At 35.6% G+C, this 21,228-nt stretch overlaps 1 protein-coding gene across 1 annotated transcript in view; it reads right to left on the bottom strand.

Annotated features, from left to right (window-relative positions):
* Nucleotides 1–1,936: 1,936 nt before the first annotated feature.
* XLG1 (extra-large G-protein 1) overlaps nucleotides 1,937–21,228 on the bottom strand; it is a 31,354-nt gene continuing 12,062 nt past the window's right edge. Inside the window, exons 5-8 of the mRNA XM_088217948.1 lie at nucleotides 4,846–5,023; nucleotides 4,320–4,558; nucleotides 3,592–3,755; nucleotides 1,937–2,796 (exon numbers count right to left, since the gene is read on the bottom strand). Of these exons, the coding sequence (XP_088074074.1) occupies nucleotides 2,217–2,796; nucleotides 3,592–3,755; nucleotides 4,320–4,558; nucleotides 4,846–5,023 (1,161 nt within the window). The 3' untranslated portion in view covers nucleotides 1,937–2,216. The remainder of the gene's footprint in view (nucleotides 2,797–3,591; nucleotides 3,756–4,319; nucleotides 4,559–4,845; nucleotides 5,024–21,228) is intronic.

The raw sequence follows: 21,228 nt of genomic DNA, 5'->3' as shown, positions 1-21,228 counted from the left end.
GACAGCAGTGCATAACCCGAGGCGGCAATGGCTTGCCCGGCATGCTATGCAAGCGCACAGCCCTCCTGCCACGCATGCTGGGCATCGCGCGCCTGCCCTACTACACACAGGCCCCAGGCGCATAGGGGCCTATCTGTGCATGCCCTTTGTGCGGTTGGCTTGCGCACAATGTGCAACGCCTATCTGCGCGCAAGGTGACATGTGGACGGCCCGCCTGCGCACAACAGAACGCGCATTTTGCCGTTTTGCCACTAGATTTCTCCCGTTTTGCTGTTTTTTCGAAATTTATTTTTATTTTTAATTGTAGTGAAATAAAATAAAAATAAAATTAATGCAATTAAATTAAAATTAAAATAATTAAAAATTAGTAAAATTTTTGAATTACGGTAATAATTTACATAGTAAATTAAATGAGTTCAATACGGTCTAAAGAACCGAATAAATTAGAATTTTTAAATTAATTAAGCACAGCGATGAAATTAGAATTTTTAAATTAATTAAGCACAGCGATGAACAGAGTGTTACATGTAACGCTTCTTATTATGTCGGGATATGTGACATATTATGGTACATCACATTTAGGAATGAAAACTAGGCAGGTCCAGGATGGTTTTTACCAACTTGAACCCCCGGTAGGTTTAATTTTTTTTAATTTTTAGGACCATGTCAGATTTTTCAAGTCATCTTATCTGAACTTGACCCGTTCATTTTATTATATTAATATAGTATAATCATATTTATAATAATAAAAAATTATACACAAATATATATATATATATATACACACACGTGGGAGGTTTTAGAAGGTTAAAAACTTGAATATGTCACAATCATCCCTTTATTATTGCCAAGTCGAACCCCATACTTTAACGAGAAAAAACCACAGCAAAACAAGTTTGGATGGGGTACACCAAACAAATCTGAATGCAAAATCTCATTCTTAATCATATCACTATAAACAACAATTGTTTTTGAGAAATGCATTTTCGAAATTTCAAGATTTTAATTATTTTACAAAACATGACATTTTAAATAATTTCCTAGAAACCATCAAGAATAATTTTCAAAATACATAAAATTTTAAAATGGATTCTCTTAATATTTTTTTAAAGAATAAAATTCAAAAAATCTTGGGTCATCAAATTAAATAACCTAAATAAATCAAGATATAAATTTATTATATTCATTCTCCAGGTATCTTTCACCTTCGCTACTGCGTTGAGGTTCATCTATCTCTAATATTAGTTTCAATTGGTTTCTCAAAAATTTAATAGATAAATCATTACTATAAAATTATCATCACTCGTCAAAATCAATAAATGTAGTCAAATACCTGCATATAGGAAGATGTTTTCCTTCTGGTGTAGGCATGCTTGAGTTACAAAGTCGTCTATTCAATCAGGAGGTGGAATGACATGATAGAGGGAGGACAATGGTTTGGTCATATTTGAGGCTGTTTGCTATTAAATGAACAAATCCCAACTAGACGTTGGGTTGTGACAAACATTTTACTTAATTCATTTGACTCGGTTTTGTAGATTATTAAAAACATGATTTGGGTACATCTCAATTTTGTTTTATGCCTCTTTCTACCCAAATAGAGTATATAAAATGTATCACTTGTTTTCTTTTCATTTACCCTTCTCCTGAGGAACGTTCTTCTTTGCTTAAGCATTAGCTTATGCCACATGTAACCTGTCCAATCCATTGGTTAGCTTTTGCAAAAAGAATATTAGAAAAAATGGAACCATGAGATTTCATTCCTAAAAGCTCTTTTAACCTCACAAAAGCTCATCACCATGAATTATAAGCTAATCCAATTGGATGCATGGCTTCCCGGCTCAATTCATTGTAGTTTACACCCAGAGAAAAAAAAAAATCTTCGGTGCAACTCTGACATGATTGAGATGTGTTGTACAGTTAGACAAGTACATCGTGCATTGTAAAATGAATATATTAATCACCAACATTGATAGATAACAACTACACATGGGAAAAAATAATCACAGTAAAACAGATCTTAACCACCTGAGTCTATCCCACTTCTTACGCTGGACTGCAATAAATGCATTATAGCAGCAACAAAATCCTGAATAAGACCTAAAATGACCTAATCATGTAACCGAACGATCTTTTTTTGTTGATTTACATGCTATTTTATGTACACCGGCAATGATAAAATGATCGATTTACAATCTTCCTCTGATCCAGGCGCTTCAATGCGAGAAGGAGCTTGCCTCAGTGCTGTAGATTGAGTACTCACTTTGGCTGAAGTTTGCTCTCTCTTCTTCCCATTTCAAAATCTCTCTTGCGAACTTAAGAGCTGCATCAACACTCTTAGGCTCCAAACCCTTCACTGAGGACACATATAACTTCTTGCCAGTAAGAGAAGAATAAAGCCTCTTGAATTTTACTGCAATATAGTGGAAAGCCAGCTGACCCAAAGTTGGACTACTATTAATGCTGTTGGTGTTGGTATTTGTGCGATGGCGGCTGATAATTGGATGGAAGTCATCAAACCATTCACACCGAGTCAATGGTATTCTTTCTATCTTTTCCTCAAACAGATCAAATTTGTTCAATATCAGAAGGAATTCCATCTGATCAAAGGTGGGATGGGTAACAATACTTTCGAAGAATCTTCTGCTTAGCAACATTTTGTTAGTTCCATCAGCAGAAAATTGGTCAAAATCACTCAGGGAAACACAGAAAATAACCATTCCAACATCTTCAAACATCTCTAGCCATTTGCAGTTTTCTCCAAGGCCCCTTGCAGGCACTCTAATTAGTTGATACCTGAAACAAAGCCAAAAAAACTGTTCAAAGAAACCAAACAAGGAGGCACTCCTCGGAGAATAACAAATTCCATCTGCAGGATAAGAAACAAGAAGATATAGGGCCTAGCAGAATTATTTACCCAGCCAAGTACCTCATCCTATGTATGGTATTATGGCAACAAGCCAACAACTAGAATATTTTACTTATCCACTAAGCATTTCAATGACAAGTTTTCCAAGGTAAACTGATCCATGATTGGACACTCCTTCGAAGATAGCATAAAATAGAATGAACCAAGACAAATAACTCTTCATCTGTTCCACAAGCAAGCTTAAACTGTACATGCCAATATCTAAAACAAAATGTTCAAGTAGGTGCATCCTGAACATAAACAATTAACTTCAGAAGTTGAGAACATGTTAGTTAATGTGCAAATAGAAATTGCCAATGGAAAACTAAGATATGAGTTGACAGTAAAATAGTACTTCAGAGAATACAAGTTATCTCTAGGGCTTAGGCTGGACTTTTAAGATGACTTATTCTAAAACAAGCCACTATGATTTGCATCCACTTTACCAATTCTTTGAGACTGACCCACTTTGCCATTTGATCTATTAAACAGAATGAAATCTATGTTTTCCATGAATTTGGCAAATAGCAATAAAGTTCTGATTACCTGGTTTCCTATCAAGTCAGGTAGGAATTTACAATCAGTAGTACAATATTAAATCCATACCATTTGAACTATCACATATCACTATCATGTGAGAATAACACCATATAACCATTGTGCACTGATAAATTTACACCTACCTAAGCAGAGAGTCAAGCTGATCAGCAGAGTCATTGTTATCATCAGCCGCAGATGGGGGAAACGAGAAATCCATACAGGCAAGTCCATTTGATGAAGTAACACCTTCAGCATATAGAATATCCAAATTTGAGGGTTCATAGTCTGTTCCTAATACATCAACAGCCTGAGTACAGCAACAATACAAAGATTAAACATGAACCTCAAGAGTTATTCATATAAAACCAAATAGCAACTAACAGGGATGAGATCAGAACACTCAAAGCAACTTAGGAATAACAAGTAAACTTGCTTCCTCTGTAAGCAACAAGCAAATGTTTAGCATAAAAGAAAATAACATTTCAAAATCCAAAATTCACTGTAAAAGATTTCAAGCATTCCCTAAAAGGAAATATTGATATTCTGCTCCTTAGGTCATCATTCATTGCCTTCATTAATCAACCATTAGGCAGCATGCCAAATAATCAATCAGTAAAATAATAATTAAAAAAAAGGTTGAATATATTCCAGCAGTATCTAAAAAATTTAGTCGTGTGCCCTTGAACACTCATCATCCAACCTATCGGTGACGAATCTATGCAAAGGATTAAAAACTTCAGCACCCAAAAATAATTATAAGCAAGTTACAATCAAGGAACATAAAGTAAATTATGTTTGATAAGAAAGCGTAAGTTAGTTTTTTAGAATTAATAAAAGGCGAGTGCCATAGAAACCTCAGGCATGATCTTACCCGCTCCAAAAAGTAATTTGCAACACTAGGTAGCATTTCTACTTCACTTCTCCGATTGTAAGTTTCCTGAATTGCCGCATCCTTCCACAGCTCCTCAACCAATGGAGCATACTCTCGAGTAGCAGCTGGGAAAATGACTTCTAAATTTCCTGCCACCATAGTCTTCAGAAGCCAATCAGAAAATGCTTTGAGCCGAGGGCCAATCGAATATATGGTTTTACCAACATTGCCACCAGTCCCTGCCCATTTATAAAAGAATCTTTCATAAAATTAAAAGTTTATGCAAAGTATCAAAGTCAAGAAATCGTCTCTGATTACACATGACAAGTCTACAATATCAAGTTAAAATGTTTAACAGACCAGAGACATCCTTCATGAGCAGTTATGGAGAAGATCAGATTATGTCCCCTTATTGCCATTAGGAATCATAATCTTCAAGTTAATACCACTGTCCATACATCTAACTGATTCTAGATAAAGAGAAAAAAAGAAGTAACAGAAAGAAGAGAATCTGTATAAGTCTTACCCCCAGGATCAGTCTCATTAAAATTACTTTTCCCAATGTCATTCAGAAATTCTTCTTCAAAACGTTCACGGCCCTCAAGGAGTATACCAAGATAGCCATACACATTGGTCTGGATTTTCAACTTGATATTTTCACGCTCATCCTCTGAGAAAGGTATATCCTTATAGAGGATCTTTGCCTGTAATAAGCAGAAAATTTAATCATTTTAATATTCATAAGCTTTACGATCAAATGCCACATATAAGCTGAATTTACAAGATCTCTGATGACTTAGTAGCAGATATTTTCGAAGAATATTTGAATAGGCTTTGAATATTTCCTATAAGAAGACTCACAAGTCCATTGCACTTAAAATATATAAATGAAATGGACTGCCAGTGGTAGAATATTTGCTAACGGAAACTATGATTTCCACTCACCATCAGCAAATTAGTTGTCTCATCTCCAGGATACTACTGTACCTTCCTATCCCCACCCATAAATGCCCACTTTCTTGTTCTTGTATATTACAATACCCAACATCTCCCCTACTGTTTCTAGTCAGGTTTTGCACAAGTTTGTGGAAACAAGTTAGAAGGGATTGGACTACTGAAGCCCTGTGTATATTTCTTTCAGTTCCAGATTGGGAGTGGCTGAAGTATCATAAATCTAGCCAGTAATCAGGATCGGACTGTTAGTACAATAACGGAGCTAGATGCGGCTCGGAATGCCGCCTGTAATATCAGTTGACAAATGACTGGGAAGTTGATAAGTTGCTAACCTGGCTGGTTCTGCTGGTGACCTGTAGGGTAGATCCACCCAAAATGATTTCCTTGAGTGGTCCCTAAATATGGATGGTAATTTTTTTGCTCAAGTTTTTCAACTGGTAATGACAATTACCCTAAATATCCTATCTAAGGGTAATGCATCAAATTAATTACCCAATCCTACATAGCAAAAAGGTCTCACAACTTGTTAAGTTGTCAGGACTGAAACCAGCAGCTAAATAAAACATACATCACCATGTAGCCTTCTGTAAACCAGTTATGAACCATCGTCAGAAATTAAATCATATTGAATCCGACTTCTTTCCTTAAAAATATACATCTTATGAACTGTCCTCTCATATGCCCTTCGCATCTTAAAAGAATTTCCATTTGCAAAAGCAAAACTTTAAAATCTAATCTCTAAAAGAACCATCCAAAATTCTTTTTGCTTCCCATCCTGCAGATAAAACATGCCAAATAAAAGACACTAAGATAATCATGCATGGTCTTTGTGAAAATTAACCAGATGATATATCCTGCAATCCCTCCTTTGTTTGGATGTCTAGGCATGTTAGTATCTATTATCGTATAAACAAAGAAAAAATATTTATATCATACATCCGTTGACTTAAAGCAAAACAACAGAAACTCAAACAAAAAGAAAGAAAGAAACAAACAAACGAACAATGGAGAACAGAACTATGAAGCACCAAACCTGAAATTCCCAAAAGGTCAGAACTGGAATGATTTACATATGTGCTTAACTATAAATAAAAAGTAATAAATCATGTAGGATAAATTTTGGTTAAAAAGTAGTAAATGATTAGTAAAATCCAAAAGTTATTAAATAAGTAATAATAGCCTCTCAAATGTACCTAAAAAATATAGCATCTTACATAGCACAAGATTTTTGAAGTTAAAAAAATTATTCTAATATACTTAGCAAATCAAAGCTAATTCATTTCACCTAGTTGGAGAAAACTCATACACAAGTTTTGAAGTGGTGAATGATGTATAACCTTGATATTCGAGTTTTCGAATGAAAATTTAGTAAATTTTGTGCTGGATCATCCTCTTTAATAGTAAAAATAATGGAAACATAATTATTCCGGACTGTGAAACCTTGACAGTAGAATGAAATTAACATATTGAGAAACTGTTGCATCAAGTTACTCCTTCCAAAAAATTCCTAGAGAGTTCTCTTTTAGGAAAATAAATTGAGCAATAGGAACACATTTTGCTTCTTATTTCTGTGCTTTAGGCTGCTGAGATGCAATTTACTACGGATAAGAGAGGTATCTACTTGTCCATCATTGCTTCATCAGCTAAATCATTATCATCAGGGACTATACAACCAAGAGCTTCCTTACATCCTCCTTTGTTCAACTACAACATACAAAATGTTCTTCTTTGAGCATTTGTAGCCCATGTGTCTTGAAAAGAGCCTTGAAAATTGATGTTGATTCATTCTTCAAATGACCATTTGAGCTAAAGGTCTCTCTAAAAGTTAATTCCATCACCGAAAACTGAATATTTCTTTGAATTTGATATTTCAAATATTCTTCTGTCAACGCCAGCTTCGTAAGTTTGGTTACAGTTGCAAGACCTTGTCAAATTAATTCTCTTTTAGATAGTTTTTCATCCTGCTTTGTACTGAGATGCCACTTGAGGAACATCTTCTACTAAATGCTTCAAATCTTTAATTCTTCAAACCTTTTCGTGCACTCAATTATCAATACATTATCTTGAATCAATGTGTAAGCTTGGTCATGGATGTTATCGTTGATAATAGGTAAATATATTTTACGAAGAGTGGATTTTATCTCATTCCATGTTTCGGTTTCCAATTGTACCATACTTTGCCAAGACCCACAAGCTTATCTTGGTGAGTTTATCTCTTAATGCATCCTACATATAATAACAAATAAAATATTTTTCTAAAGTCAATCAAGGAAGAAATGATATAGACAAAATTCTGGTTAATTTTTCTACTTAAAGGCATTAGAAATAAACACTTAGACATCACAGATAGGGTTTCTTAAAGATCACACTTATGAAATTTTAAACATCCACTTAAGGATTTGATTGCATCATACAACAAGAAAATTGAGAAAATTCTTAAAAGTATTTATTGAGTAACTAATCTATTTCAAAAGAAATTTTTGTTTAAAATTTCTTTTCAGGAAAAAAACAATATATTTTTTAGAATTAAAAGAGGCGAGTGCAACACATTTACAAAAATTAAGCTTTACAAATTAATCAAAATAATCAATAAAATCCCCATAAATCCTTAACAAACTAAGAAGACGACCCTAATCAAAAAGTAGCGAATCTGGAACCACGTGTCCTTAATTCTATCAAAAGAAAATTTAATTCCCTTCAAAACCCTTCTATTCCTTTCTTGAACAAGGAAGTAGTCAAGGAGACAAAGGACAATGGCTTCTTATTACACAATTCATTCCCAAGAGCACATAAGAAACTTTTTTGAGGGAAAGGAAGAGAATTTGTTTAGAGTTGGATATTGATGGCTCCAGGTGTTGGGTTTTTTGGTGATGGGGCACTCCATTCTTTCTATCATAGAGTTTGGGGATTTCATTGACATAGTAACTAACTTGTAAATAATTTTGTATATGAATGGTACCCCCTTAGTGCTATGATTCAATGATACCTTATATGTTTTATTCAAAAAAAAAAAAAGAGCACATAAGAAATTCTTTTTGGTGTCATTCTAATATATTGTTTTTTTTGTCTCAAAAAATATGTTGCTTTTTGTTATAGAAAAAGTAATATCAAGGAACAAGAGAAAAGAATTCATATAAGAAGAATAAGACATCCTCATTAATGAATGGAAATGGTGATACAATTGCAGAAAAATCAAAATGAAGAATAAATGACCACCTCCCAGTTCTGATGTAGTTCAGAAATCAGAAAATCAGAATAATTCCCATGAGCTTGGACCCAGAGGGTGTTCAAGACAGTTACCCTCTCCCACAACTCCTGGAGTGATTAGTATCAATCATGAAATATCCAGTGGTTTCTCTCAAGCCATATGCACCACAAGCTAGCAAAAATAGTCCCTAGCAATTATGACTTCACCATCTTCCTAACCCCTTCACCATGAGAAAACACAATCTTATGAAGCTCTTTATCATAGGAGGAACCATCCAGCTTAAACCAAACTAGTTAATTATACTCGTGCGCAACATGCCAGCTGTCTCCTAAGGAATGAGTGTGTCCCCCCTCTCGTGTAACCCATCAGACAGATATCTAGAGACAAAGCTCTGTTACACATGACAGTTTTGTAGCATCTCGTTAGTGTTAAACCTTCGATCAATGACCATCCATGCAAAAACAGGATATCGGTAAGGTGAACAAAGAAAGACTTACAAGTGTATTGACCAATAGGTTCCAATTACCAAATTTTGGTATTAGACAGCAAATTAGAGAAGTAGCTCCAATAAGGTTAAGAGGTCAAGCAAATCAGGGGTCTCCCAATCGGACAACTTATGATAAAAATGGAAGTTCCAATAAGGTTACTTCTGATGATACTTTAGTGTTTCGGAAACTAGACGAAAGGGCAATCTTCAACCTCAAATGCGTTCAATTGGGTTCCCAAGCGATTTCTAACCTCAATATCAACTTAAACAAGTCCGAGTTGGTGAGATTGGGTGATAGAAGGGATGCTGTCAGGTAATGCAAAAGTGTGGAACTACCAATCAAGAATCTAGAGTTACCAGTGGGAGCCACTTATAAAGATGTGAGGACGTGGGGACCTGTAGCGGAAAGGTCCGAGAAGAGGTTGGCAAGTTGGAAGAGAAACCTCCTATTCCAAAAGGGGGAGACATACACTTATCAAAAGTACACTGAGTAACCTCCTCATTTATTACATGTCCTTTCTGACTGTTAGAATATTATAAAATATTTCCTAACATAATAGTATGATTATATTTTCAAATATGTAAACTTAATTAGAAAAAAAATTATTAGAGTAATTTATATTGTTTACCATATATGAATCCGTCTACATGTATATATATCCCTACTTTTGTGTCAATAAAATATAAGAAAATATTAAGTATTTTTTTTTCTAATTCTTACATGATATTAGAGTTAGGGTTAAGGTTAGGTTAGGGTTAGGGTTTTAGGAGTCAAATTTCATCAAACCAAAAGAAGGGTTAAACAACTCATTCCCGACACTGGAGGAAGTCAACTAGCGATCTCCGGCAAGTTCACAGTGGGGTCATCACGGTGGTGTACGCGGGAGAAGTCGAAACGATGGTTTGTGCGGCGAATTAGGGCTATGTGCATCGGGTTTGCCAAAGGAGTGTATTTCTGTGCGGTTTGCTTTCCCGTTCGAGGATAGAAGCAATAGAGGGGCTCAGTCGATCGGCTTTGTGCACGAAACCAGAAGGCTGAAGAAAGAAAAGGCACAACATAGCAGATCGCGCGACAGGAAGCGATTCTCTACTCTCCGGCCCAATTTCGACTATTTCTACGAGCGCCATTCCAGATTAGGGCCAGCATTAGAGTTCTGTGATGATTTCCGGCTGAAAGGAGGCTGTTTGGTAGTTTTAGACAGCGGTGCGTGTAACTCCGATGGCGGCACGTGGTTCTCCGGCAGCGGTACGCGCACTGGTGCAAATCTCCGATGGTTAACAGTGAAATTCTGGTAAGATTGTTGATACTCGCACATGAAGAGGTACTCTATTTTCTCAAATTTTCTAATATATTTGCAGTGTTTTTGGTGAATCTCTAGCAGATATAATTGAGTATTTTTTAGTAATAATTTGTGAATATTCTCGAGTTAAAATGAATGATAACAAGTTTTCAGTGAGCGAGATAATGTCGGCCATGTCAAAAATCACTGAGCATAAATTAAATGACACAAATTATTAGGGTTTATCTACACAGTATTGATAAGTATGATCACTTGACTCAATAACCTCCCACTGATGGAAGTAGACAAATTTGGCTAAGAGATGATGCACAGTTATTTCTGCAGATTAGAAATTCAATTGACAGTGAGATAATTGGCTTAATTGATCACTGTGAGTTTGTTAAAGAACTGATAGATTATTTAGAGTTTCTATATTCAAACAAAGGAAATGTGTCCCGCATATATTATATTTGTAAAGCTTTCTATCATACTAAAAATGAGGTTAAATCTCTCACAGCCTACTTTATGGAATTTAAAAAAAAATCTGAGGAGCTTAATGTACTTTTGCCGTTCAGTGCAGATATCAAGGTACAGCAAACACAGAGAGAATAGATAGTCATAATAAGTTTCTTACCTGGTCTTCCATCTGAATTTGAGACTGCTAAATTTCAAATCCTATCTGGTTCTGAGATCACATCTCTTCAGGAAGTTTTCAGTAGAGTGTTACGCATAGAGACTACTACACCTAATTAGCATACTAACATTTTTATTACTAAAGAAGGAGGAAGAAATAATAACAGGGGAGGAAACAGAGCGATAGATAGTTGGTATAATGATTCAAGTAATATTGTTTGTTATTACTGTCATGAGCAAAAACAAACGAAGCGACAATACAAGAAATTACAGAATCGAAAGTAGAGAACATAAACTGCGAATATTGCTACTGCTGCTACTGCTAACTCCTCTTCTGAGAAAACTATTGTGGTTTCAGCCGACGAGAATGCAAGCCTCTCTCAGTTTCAAGAATTTTTGAAAGACCGCACACCAGCCACAATGTCTGCTGAATCAGGTAAAAGATATCTTATCTCCTCATCAAACAAATGGGTGATTGATTCTGGTGCTACAAATCACATGACAAGTAACTCTAATATTTTCTCTAGCTTTCGATCACACAGAGCACCATCTCTTGTAACTACTGCTGATGGGTCAACCAATAGTATTGAGGATTCTGAGATTATAAAACTAACTCCCGCCATTACCATGACCTCTGTTTTAAATCTACCCAAACTTGCTTTTAATTTTATTTATATAAGTAGACTTACCAAATATCTTAATTGTTGTATCTCATTTTTCTCTGATCATTATCTTTTTCAGGATCTTATGACAAAGTAGATTATTGGTAAAAGACATGTATCAGAAGGTCTCTACATTCTTGATAATTAAATGCCTCAATCAATTGTCTGCTCTAGTATTGTCTCTCCATTTGAAACAGATTGTCAGTTGGAACATCCATCTCTCACTGTGTTGAAGAAGTTGTGTCCTCAGTTTTATGATAAATCTTCATTAGATTGTAAGTCATGTTAGTTTGCAAACATTATCATAACTTACCAAGTTCAAAAATTAATAAACGAGCTGAGTCTGCTTTTGAATTAGTTCATTCCGATATTTGAGGTCTATGCCCTGTTATGTCTAAAACAAGGGTTAAGTATTTTGTTACGTTTATTGATGATTTTTCTTCAATGACTTATATATACTTTATGAAAAATCATTCTGAAATATTTGCTCATTTTTTTGTATTTTTCATGCGGAAACAAAGCTCAATTTAATGTTTCTGTGCATGTACTAAGAAGTGATAATGCTAAAAAATATATGTCAGACTCATTTCAGAATTATATAACTCAATATGGGATTCTTCATCAGTCCTCTTGTGTTGATATACCATCTCAAAATGGGATTGTTGAGGGAAAGAACAGACATTTACTTAAAACTGCTCGAGCCCTCTTGTTTCAAACAAAAAGTCCTAAACATTCTAGGCTGATGTTGTATCCAATGCCTGTTTCCTGATTAATCGTCTACCGTCTGCAGTACTTGAAGGTGATATTCCTTGTAGTATTCTTTTTCCAAACAAGACATTGTTTCCGATACAGCTGCGGATATTTGATAGTACTTATTATGTTCGAGATGTTCGACCAAATTTTAGTAAGTTGGATCCCAAAGCCTTGAAGTGTATCTTTTTGGGATATTCTCACCTGCAAAAGGGATATCGGTATTATTCTTCAGATCTCAATAAATATCTAGTGTCAACAGATGTAGTCTTTTCAGATAGTATACCGTTTTTCTCCTCATAGTCCAATTCTACAGATCAGGTGAAAAATGATGAGTGACTCATTTATAGATTCCAGAACAGTATCTCTACAGAACAATCAGATAATGGTATTTCTTTTTATGAGTCTTCTTAACAAACTGATGATGGTATACCTCCAACTCAAGAAGAACCACTCGTTATTCATACTTATTCTAAAAGACAACAGACTAATGATACATGTCCTGCACCAACTTCTTCGTCATCTGATCCTTCCACCCATGATCTTGATCTTCCCATCAGTTTTCGTAAAGGTACACGTCAATGCACCCTTTCTCATTCTACTTATTCTATTGCTAACTTCATTTCATATGATCATTTGTTTCTCTCTTTTGACTCTTTAATTGTTTCTATAGATTCCACTTCCATACTCAAAAACGGTTAAGAATGCTCTGAATCACCCTGTTTCACGTAATGTCATGCTTGATGAGATAAATTCTCTTGATGATGATCATACCTAAGATATGGTAAATTTGCCTAAAGGAAAAAAGGTTGTGGGGTGCAAATGGGTATTTGCAGTCAAAGTGAATCCAGATGGCTCTGTGGCAAGACTTAAAACTCGATTGGTAGCAAAAGGTTATACTCAAACTTATGGGGTGAACTATTCTAATACATTCTCTCCAGTAACAAAACTTACATCTATCTGTTTATTTATATCTATTGCAGTCTGCAGAGACTGGTCCTTGTACCAGCTAGATATTAAAAATGTATTTGTTCATGGTGATCTTTTACAAGTATATATGAAACAACCACATGGGTTTGTTACTCAAGGGAATAACGGGAAAACTTGTCATTTGAAAAAATCTTTATATGGTCTGAAACAGAGTCCTCGTACGTGGTTTAGCAAGTTTAGTAAGGTTGTCTGTGAATTTGCATTGAGAAAAAGCAAGTGTGATCATTCAGTCTTCTATAGATAATCAACAACTGATATTATACTTCTTATTATTTATGTTGATGATATTGTGACTACAGGAGATGATCATGAAGGAATATCCACTCTCAAATCATTCCTACATACCAAATTCAATATTAAAGACTTAGGACAATTAAGCTATTTTTTGGGGATTGAAGTAACAAGAAGCAAGGAAGAGATTTTGTTATCTCAAATGAAGTATATACTTAATATACTTGCATAAACAGGAAAGCTAAAAGCTAAGTCATGCAATATGTAACACCTCGCTCACCACCGCACTAAATTTGTACCTGTAAACCCCTATTTATACAGAACTTAAGACCACCTGAACTCATTTAAATTTATTTTGAAATCGTATTTCGTAATTTAAATTTGTAATTTTAAATTATTCAGATTTTGTTATTTTATCTTTATTTTATTTTTATTTGATTTTATATATTATTTTTTTATTTAAAAAAAATTTGAGGAAAAATGGGGCAAAATCCCATGAGAAAATGCCCGCGGGAGAGGCTCGACCGTGCGTGCACAACCAACTGTGCGCAGGCGTGCGCACGCAACCAGCTGTGCGCACGCCCCATCCGCGCAGGGCATGGAATCGGTCTGCACGTGCAGGGCACGGAACCAGTCTACACGTGCGTCACGTCGGGCGCAAACAGGCTAGTCCACGCGCGTAACATCACGTGCGGACATGGCAAGGCACCGCACCCTGTGCGCGCACCGTCTAAGCGGATAGGCCCGTGCGCCTAGGCCTACGCATAGCACCCGGCGTGTTATAGGCTCTGCGTGCCTGCAGGCTAGCTCTTGCGCATGGCAAGGTAGGCAAGGGCCAGCGGGCCAGGCCGCGCTACATGAGGCGCACTACCGCCTCGGGCAGTGTGCGTCGTCGCCGCCTTGGGCGCCCTACACTGCCCTTGGAAGTGTGCCGCCACCTGTGGAGGAATTCTTCCTCCGTTTTTTGCGCCGCCATCGCGTCGCGTCAAATCCCTCTTCTTGCACTCGACTCTCCATCTTCTCACCAGATTTCGCCACTTGGCGCAAATCTAACAGTCCCCATTTTCTATAAATAGGGATCCATTTCTTCTAATCCTCATCACTTCCATTTCATTCTTCCATCTTTCAGGAGCTTAGAGTGACTCATCTAGAGAGAGAATGAGAGAAGAAAAAAAAGAAATGTGTAAGAAAATTTCGAGATTTTGGTAAGAAATTTAATATTTTCTTAAACATTTTAAAGAACATTTCTAGAAAAATCAAATTATGAAGTTTGTGTTTTGTGTTTTGCATGTTTTATGTTTAATAAGTGATTTGTTCTTAATTTCAAGCATCTTATGTGATTTTATACGCACTTGATGATTTGCATGTAAATTAAATAATATAAATCCAGTGTTAATTTTCTAAAATATTTATTAAAAAAAAAAAAGAAGGGGAATGAGCCTGAGTGATCCAAAAAATATATATATCTGTATTGACATGCATAATGCATCAAGTGTCTCGTTAGACTTTTTATCTTTGAGGAGTATATGTTTCCCCCTCCCCTATCTGGTCTGAAAAGACGTGAGAGAACTGTTCCCTGTGGATGACGACGTACCTTCTAATGAGAGCGGTGATGCGAATATCTGTTAGGAGTCACATTTACCTAAATACTGTCACAACTATAGAATATCTTATAGGACTACTGTGATTGGTACGGCCGTGGTCATAAATCGTATCATGATTTGACAAGCCGGAAATGTATTTGAACAAATTTTCGTTATACATATAATTTCGTCATTCCACATGAGGAGTTGAAAATCCATATCTGTCCTCATATATGAAAGTCAGAACGACTTCGCGAAACATGACATGAAAATCTTAACATTTCATGATTTATTTGATTTTCTCTATTATTAAGTATGATGTTTAATTTGATTGTTGTGACTATAATGTGATGGATATGATGTTTTTATTTAATAAATAAATTGTTTTGATAAAGTAAAAAAAGTCCCTGACATGACCTGATGGTAAGTATCAATGACATAATTATTCATTTTTAAAATCTTACGATATTATTTAAATACTGTTTTCCTTACTGAGTATATGTAACTCACCCTTTCCATGCTCCCCTCTCAGATGAAAAAGATAATGAAGAACCGACCGCTAACCTACCTCTTGAAGTCTTTGAGGATCCCGTGAATCTATAGACCTTGCGTGCATGACTTATTCCACACTCTGATGAATCCAATCGCATAGCGAAAGAAATGGTCTTTTGTATTTTAGTATTTTATATTTTGTTACTACTTTTGGCCTCAATTATATATATGTGTAATTGAAACTCACATATTTTGGTAAGAGATTCGTAATAATTTACTCCGCTGTATACAATTTTATCATGCATTCGTAATCTATTTCTATATTTGGCACCCTTATGCCTTAATTTGCATTGAGATGTCACACAATACACCTATGGTACCAAATGTACATCTTACAAAAGATGATAGTAATCCGCTTGATGATCCAGAAAAATACAGGCAACCTGTTTGAAAATTAAATTATCTCATTGTGACTAGTCCAGATATTGCAAATCCTGTCAGTATTGCAAGTCAATTTATGTCTACACCTACAGTTAAACATTGCGAAATTCTGTAATAAATTCTGTGCTAATTAAAAGGTACCCTGAGACTCGGCATAATGTTTAGAAATTACGGACATACTCACATTGAATGGTTTACACATGCTGATTGGGCTGAATCGAAGATTGATAGGAGGTCTACTACGGGCTATTGTGTTTTTATTAGTGGAAATCTCGTATCATGAAAAAGTAAAAAGTAAACAGTTGTATCTCGTTCAAACGCGGAATCTGAATATAGATCTATGCCCCAGTCCACATGTGAAGTCTTATGGATACATCATCTTTTAAAAAAAGTAGGTTTGAATCCCACATCTCCAGCAAAACTTCGGTGCGATAATCAGATTGCCATTCATATTGCCTCAAGTCCTGTGTATCATGAGAAAACCAAATATATCGAAATTTATTATCATTTTATTCGAGAAAAGATTTAGGAAAACTTTATATCTACTGATTATGTGAAAACAGGAGAACAACTTGGGGATATATTCACAAATCCTCTGAATAGAACACGAATTATCTTCGAAACAAGCTGTACATGATTAATATCTATGTTTCAGCTTGAGAGGGAGTGTTAGAATATTATAACATATTTCCTAACATAATAGTATGATTATATTTCCAAATATATAAACTTAATTATGTTGTTTACCATATATAAATCCCTACTTTTGTTTCAATAAAACATAAGAAAATTTTCAGTATTCATTTCCCTAATTCTTACACTAACAATCCCGATGAATGTCACCAAGAGACTATGAGTGGGTCAAATCAATTTGAAATAATCATCAAACGGCTTCAGACTCTCAAAATCCACACGTTGGTCAACACGTGGCAGTCATGCCTCAGCTTCCAGCAAGCCTCCAACAACAATCTTTTGGTGGAGGATGTGTAAGGCAGTGGTGTCAGCTTTGGAGTTGGCATTGCTCCTGGTGGTCGGGACGGTGGAGTTCTCAAGTTGGCAACGGCAGTCTAATGAGTTTATGGTGAGCAAGGCAGACCCCGAAAACAGTAGGGGCTGAAATTTGGTGGAGAAGCCAATTGGCACCCCCCAAAATCAACAAGAAAGGCAGTGTCGACCACCTTCCCGCCGATGGCCGGAACTCGCGTTGGCCAACTGTTGATGTCTTCTTTCTTTGTTGCTATTGCCGACTATGTTAGGATTTCAAGGTTCGTTCTTTCCTTTGAGGAAGTAGGATTGTATTTTGTAAAATTGGAACGAGTAAATTAGGACAGGCATGTGAGTCCAATTTAAACCATGATACCATCTGATGTAAGACAAAGAGCTTAAAGACAAAATTTATAGAAATTTATTTTTTAAAAAATAAAAAAGAGAAAATGTATTGAAAGAGAGACACCAATGGGGTACCACTTATGTACAAAAAGCAGCTTTACATGTCAATGAGCGTATCTACAATTTCTCTTATATCATTAAAAGTATGCAAGTTATGTCCCAAAAGAATGGAGTCAAAAGAATGCAGCCATTTATTTTTAATATTTACGAAAGTATCCTCCCTATCCTCAAAGGCCCTACTATTTCTTTCTTTCCAAAGAGTCCAAAAGATTGTTAATAGAATAAAACATGCACCATGGTTATTCTGCGCAAGGCCATCCCAGGCCAACAGTTCATTGCTAATAGAGCCAGCAATAGCCCATTTAATATTCATTAAGCTGTAGACAAGAGACCATAATTTGATAGAGAAGGGACAGCAAAAGTAGAATGTGATTGCAGCTCTCAGCGTCTCTTTTACATAAAAAAAAATCTATGGACCATAAATCTTCCTCTCCTCATCAAATTTTCAACAGTTAATATACACTCCTTTGCCGCCTCCCAGGCAAAAAGAAAAGTGATCCTAGGTGTGGCATTAGCCTTCCAAATGGTTCTGAAAGAGAAAGTGTTGCTGCCCAGGCCATTACCAGAGGTGAGATATCTGTAAAAATAACTGACAGTAAATCTGCCACTTTTATTCAGCTTCCATCTGATTCTATCTTCCTTATCCACCAAGTGAACAGTCGCCATCATTAGCAAGAAATTCTCATATTCAGCCAATTCCCAGTCATTTAGATGTCTGCTAACACCCACTGAACAAATGCCAGAATGACAGAAGGCTTCACACATAGGAAGATATTTTTCCTGCACGATGGCAAAAACATTTGGGAATCTGGTTTTCAGGGTAGCTTCACCTCACCAAGTATCATGCCAGAAATAAATTTTATCCCCTCTTCTGATTTCCCAATAAATATTAGCACTCAAGGCATTGAAAACATTCAAGATGCTCTTCCAAACACTGATACCATTGGTCTGCTTGGCAGTTTGAGGCAACCCTCATTGTCTCTTCTCATCCATTTAAGATTAATGATTCTCTTCCACAAACTGTCATCCTCATTCAATAATCTCCAGATCCATTTCCCTTGAAGAGCTTTGTTCATTTTTGTGATTGATCTAACCCCAAGACCACCCATTCGCATCGGAAGTTTAACCTCATCCCAGTTCACAAGATGAAACTTTCTTTTATTATCGGTATCACCCCACAAAAATCTGTTCTGAATAGCTTCTAATTGCTTCACCATCTAAGCAGGAATGGTGAGTACAGATAAGTAGTAAATTGGGAGGTTGGAGAGAGTACTTTTAAGCAGTGTCAATCTGCCCTCCTTAGAAAGGAAACCCCTCTTCCAGCTAGCAAGTCTTTTCTCAAAGAGATTAATAATTGGCTCCCACCCTCCGCTGTCTTTAAATTTTTGGCCCAATGGAAAACCGAGGTATTTGATAGGGAAAACTTATAGAAATTTTATAAAAAACCAAATACTTGGGAATCTCAAATCTCAATAATTAAAACAATATCTCAATATTTGAATAATTATCATGAATAGTCTATCTATAATTAAGTTATGGTACCTTATCTATAGGCACCAAAATACATCAAAAATGGAAAAACTAGAAAATCTAGTAAATAAGAAAATAAATTAAATAGAAAGAATTAAGAAAATAGGAATCTAGGAAATAAGGGGCAAAGCTTCCCATTCCCTTTCTAGTTAAACTTTCCAAAACTTAGAAAAGAAAATTAAATCTTCCTATTCCTTTAATTAATTTCCCAAAACATTTATTTCTTTATTGATTTTGCCTCATATTTTCTATAATTGAAATATGTTCATTTTAGGAGCTTCCTACTCTGCATCAAACACTCTCCAAGCTCACGGCTACAACCAAAGGGATCTAAACAAGGAAAAGTTATTAATAGTGAAGAATAATAGAGACAAAACCTAGATTAAAGCGGCACTACCACTTGAATAGAATAAATTACCCTTCCAACGCTCACAACTTCTCGAAGCTCTATTAACAATCTCATCCTAGAAGGGCATTGACCTAGGGTTACCCCAATAAAACACCTAAGTAGGTAAGCAGGACAACCAACTACACTCAGATAGTCTCTACCAAATCCCCAATAACGTTATCCTCCACATCAATCCCCTTCAGACAACTTTTATTGTAGTATATATGAAGCCTTCAAATACTCTCAAAATTTTGAACAAGGCTTGACCAATCTCTCATTATACAGAAGAAAAAATATAATATCATCTGCAAACTAGATGTGAGAGACCTCCGTTCTATCCTTCCCTACAACGAAACCTGATGCGGAACCCAGTATCAACCAATGTGATCAAATCCCAACATACAATTTAGCACAAAAATTTAATCCATAAACAAATCTTCCCTGTTTAATCCACAATCAACCTATAATTGAAAACTAAGACAATTGGAAAAAGTAATAAGAATTGACAAACCGGCACGAGATTTGAAGAAAATCGCGAGGAAAATATTCTGCTTCTTATTTGCTTGATGAATGATTCACACATATATATACAAATCTGCTACTTCTAATAACCTAACAAATTTTGGAAAAATCCTAACAAAATTCTGGTTGATGAGAAAATTTGTTGGTGACACCCTCCATTTACACAGAATGTACAGCTCATAAACAAAAATAACAATTGTAAATAAATGTATTTAATCCTAATTTATTATTCTAATTATTTATTTTCTACACTCCCCATCAATCTAGTTTACGTATATTTTGAGTAAACCTAGATTGGATATTATGTCATCAAATATTCTCTTGGGAAGAGCTTTCGTTAGAATATCTGTGATCTGTTGATTCGTTGGAATGTGCATCAGAGTTATAGTCCCATCTTCCAATTTCTCTTTAATGAAATGACGATCGATCTCCACATTTTTGGTTCTATCATGATGTACTGGATTTTTGGCCATACTGATTGTTGATTTGTTGTCGCACCATACTTTCATAGGCATATTGTTGAGAACCTTCAATTCTTCAAGTATTCTCTTTAACCATACACCTTCACAAATACCATGAACAAGCGCTCTAAATTCAAATTCTGCACTGCTGCGAGGCACAACTGACTATTTCTTTCTTCTCCAGGTAACCAAGTTACCCCAAATATAGGTACAATGTTCTGATGTAGATCTCCTGTCATCTGTAGAATCTGCCCAATCCGCATCCGTGTAGATTTCAACACCTCTTCTGTCTATCTTCTGAAAGAATAAACCTTGTCCTGGAGTCTCCTTAAGATACCTTAGAATCCGATACACAACTCTCATGTGATATTCAATTGGCTAATGCATGAACTGGCTTACTGTACTTACTGCAAAACTGATGTCTGGTCTTGTGTGAGCTAAGTAAATAAGTTTTCCAACAAGTCTTTGGTATCTCCCTTTCTCAACCATTTTATCACTGATTCTGTATCCAAGTTTGATGACTGAATTTATCGGGGTGTTAGCGAGTTTGCTTCCTAGCATCTCAGTCTCTTTTAGGAGATCTAGAATGTAATTTCGTTGAGAAACTGAAATCCTTCTTTTTGATCTAGCCACTTTCATACCGATGAAGTACTTTAGTAACCCAATATCTCTTATTTCAAATTCTTTGGCCAGGAATTTTTAAGTTTCTGAATCTACTCAAGGTGATCTCCTGTAAGAATGATATCATCAACATATACAATCAAAATATCTTTCTTACCTGAGATGCAGTGTTTGACAAACAATGTATGATCGAATTGACATTGTTCATATCCTTTATGTTTTATAAT

This window comes from Carica papaya, chromosome 4 (genome assembly GCF_054855325.1).
Source record: "Carica papaya isolate Zhongbai chromosome 4, ASM5485532v1, whole genome shotgun sequence".
Taxonomy (NCBI): Eukaryota; Viridiplantae; Streptophyta; class Magnoliopsida; order Brassicales; family Caricaceae; genus Carica; species Carica papaya.
Note: the sequence above shows the minus strand (reverse complement) of the source record. Positions and strands in the feature narration are given on the sequence as shown.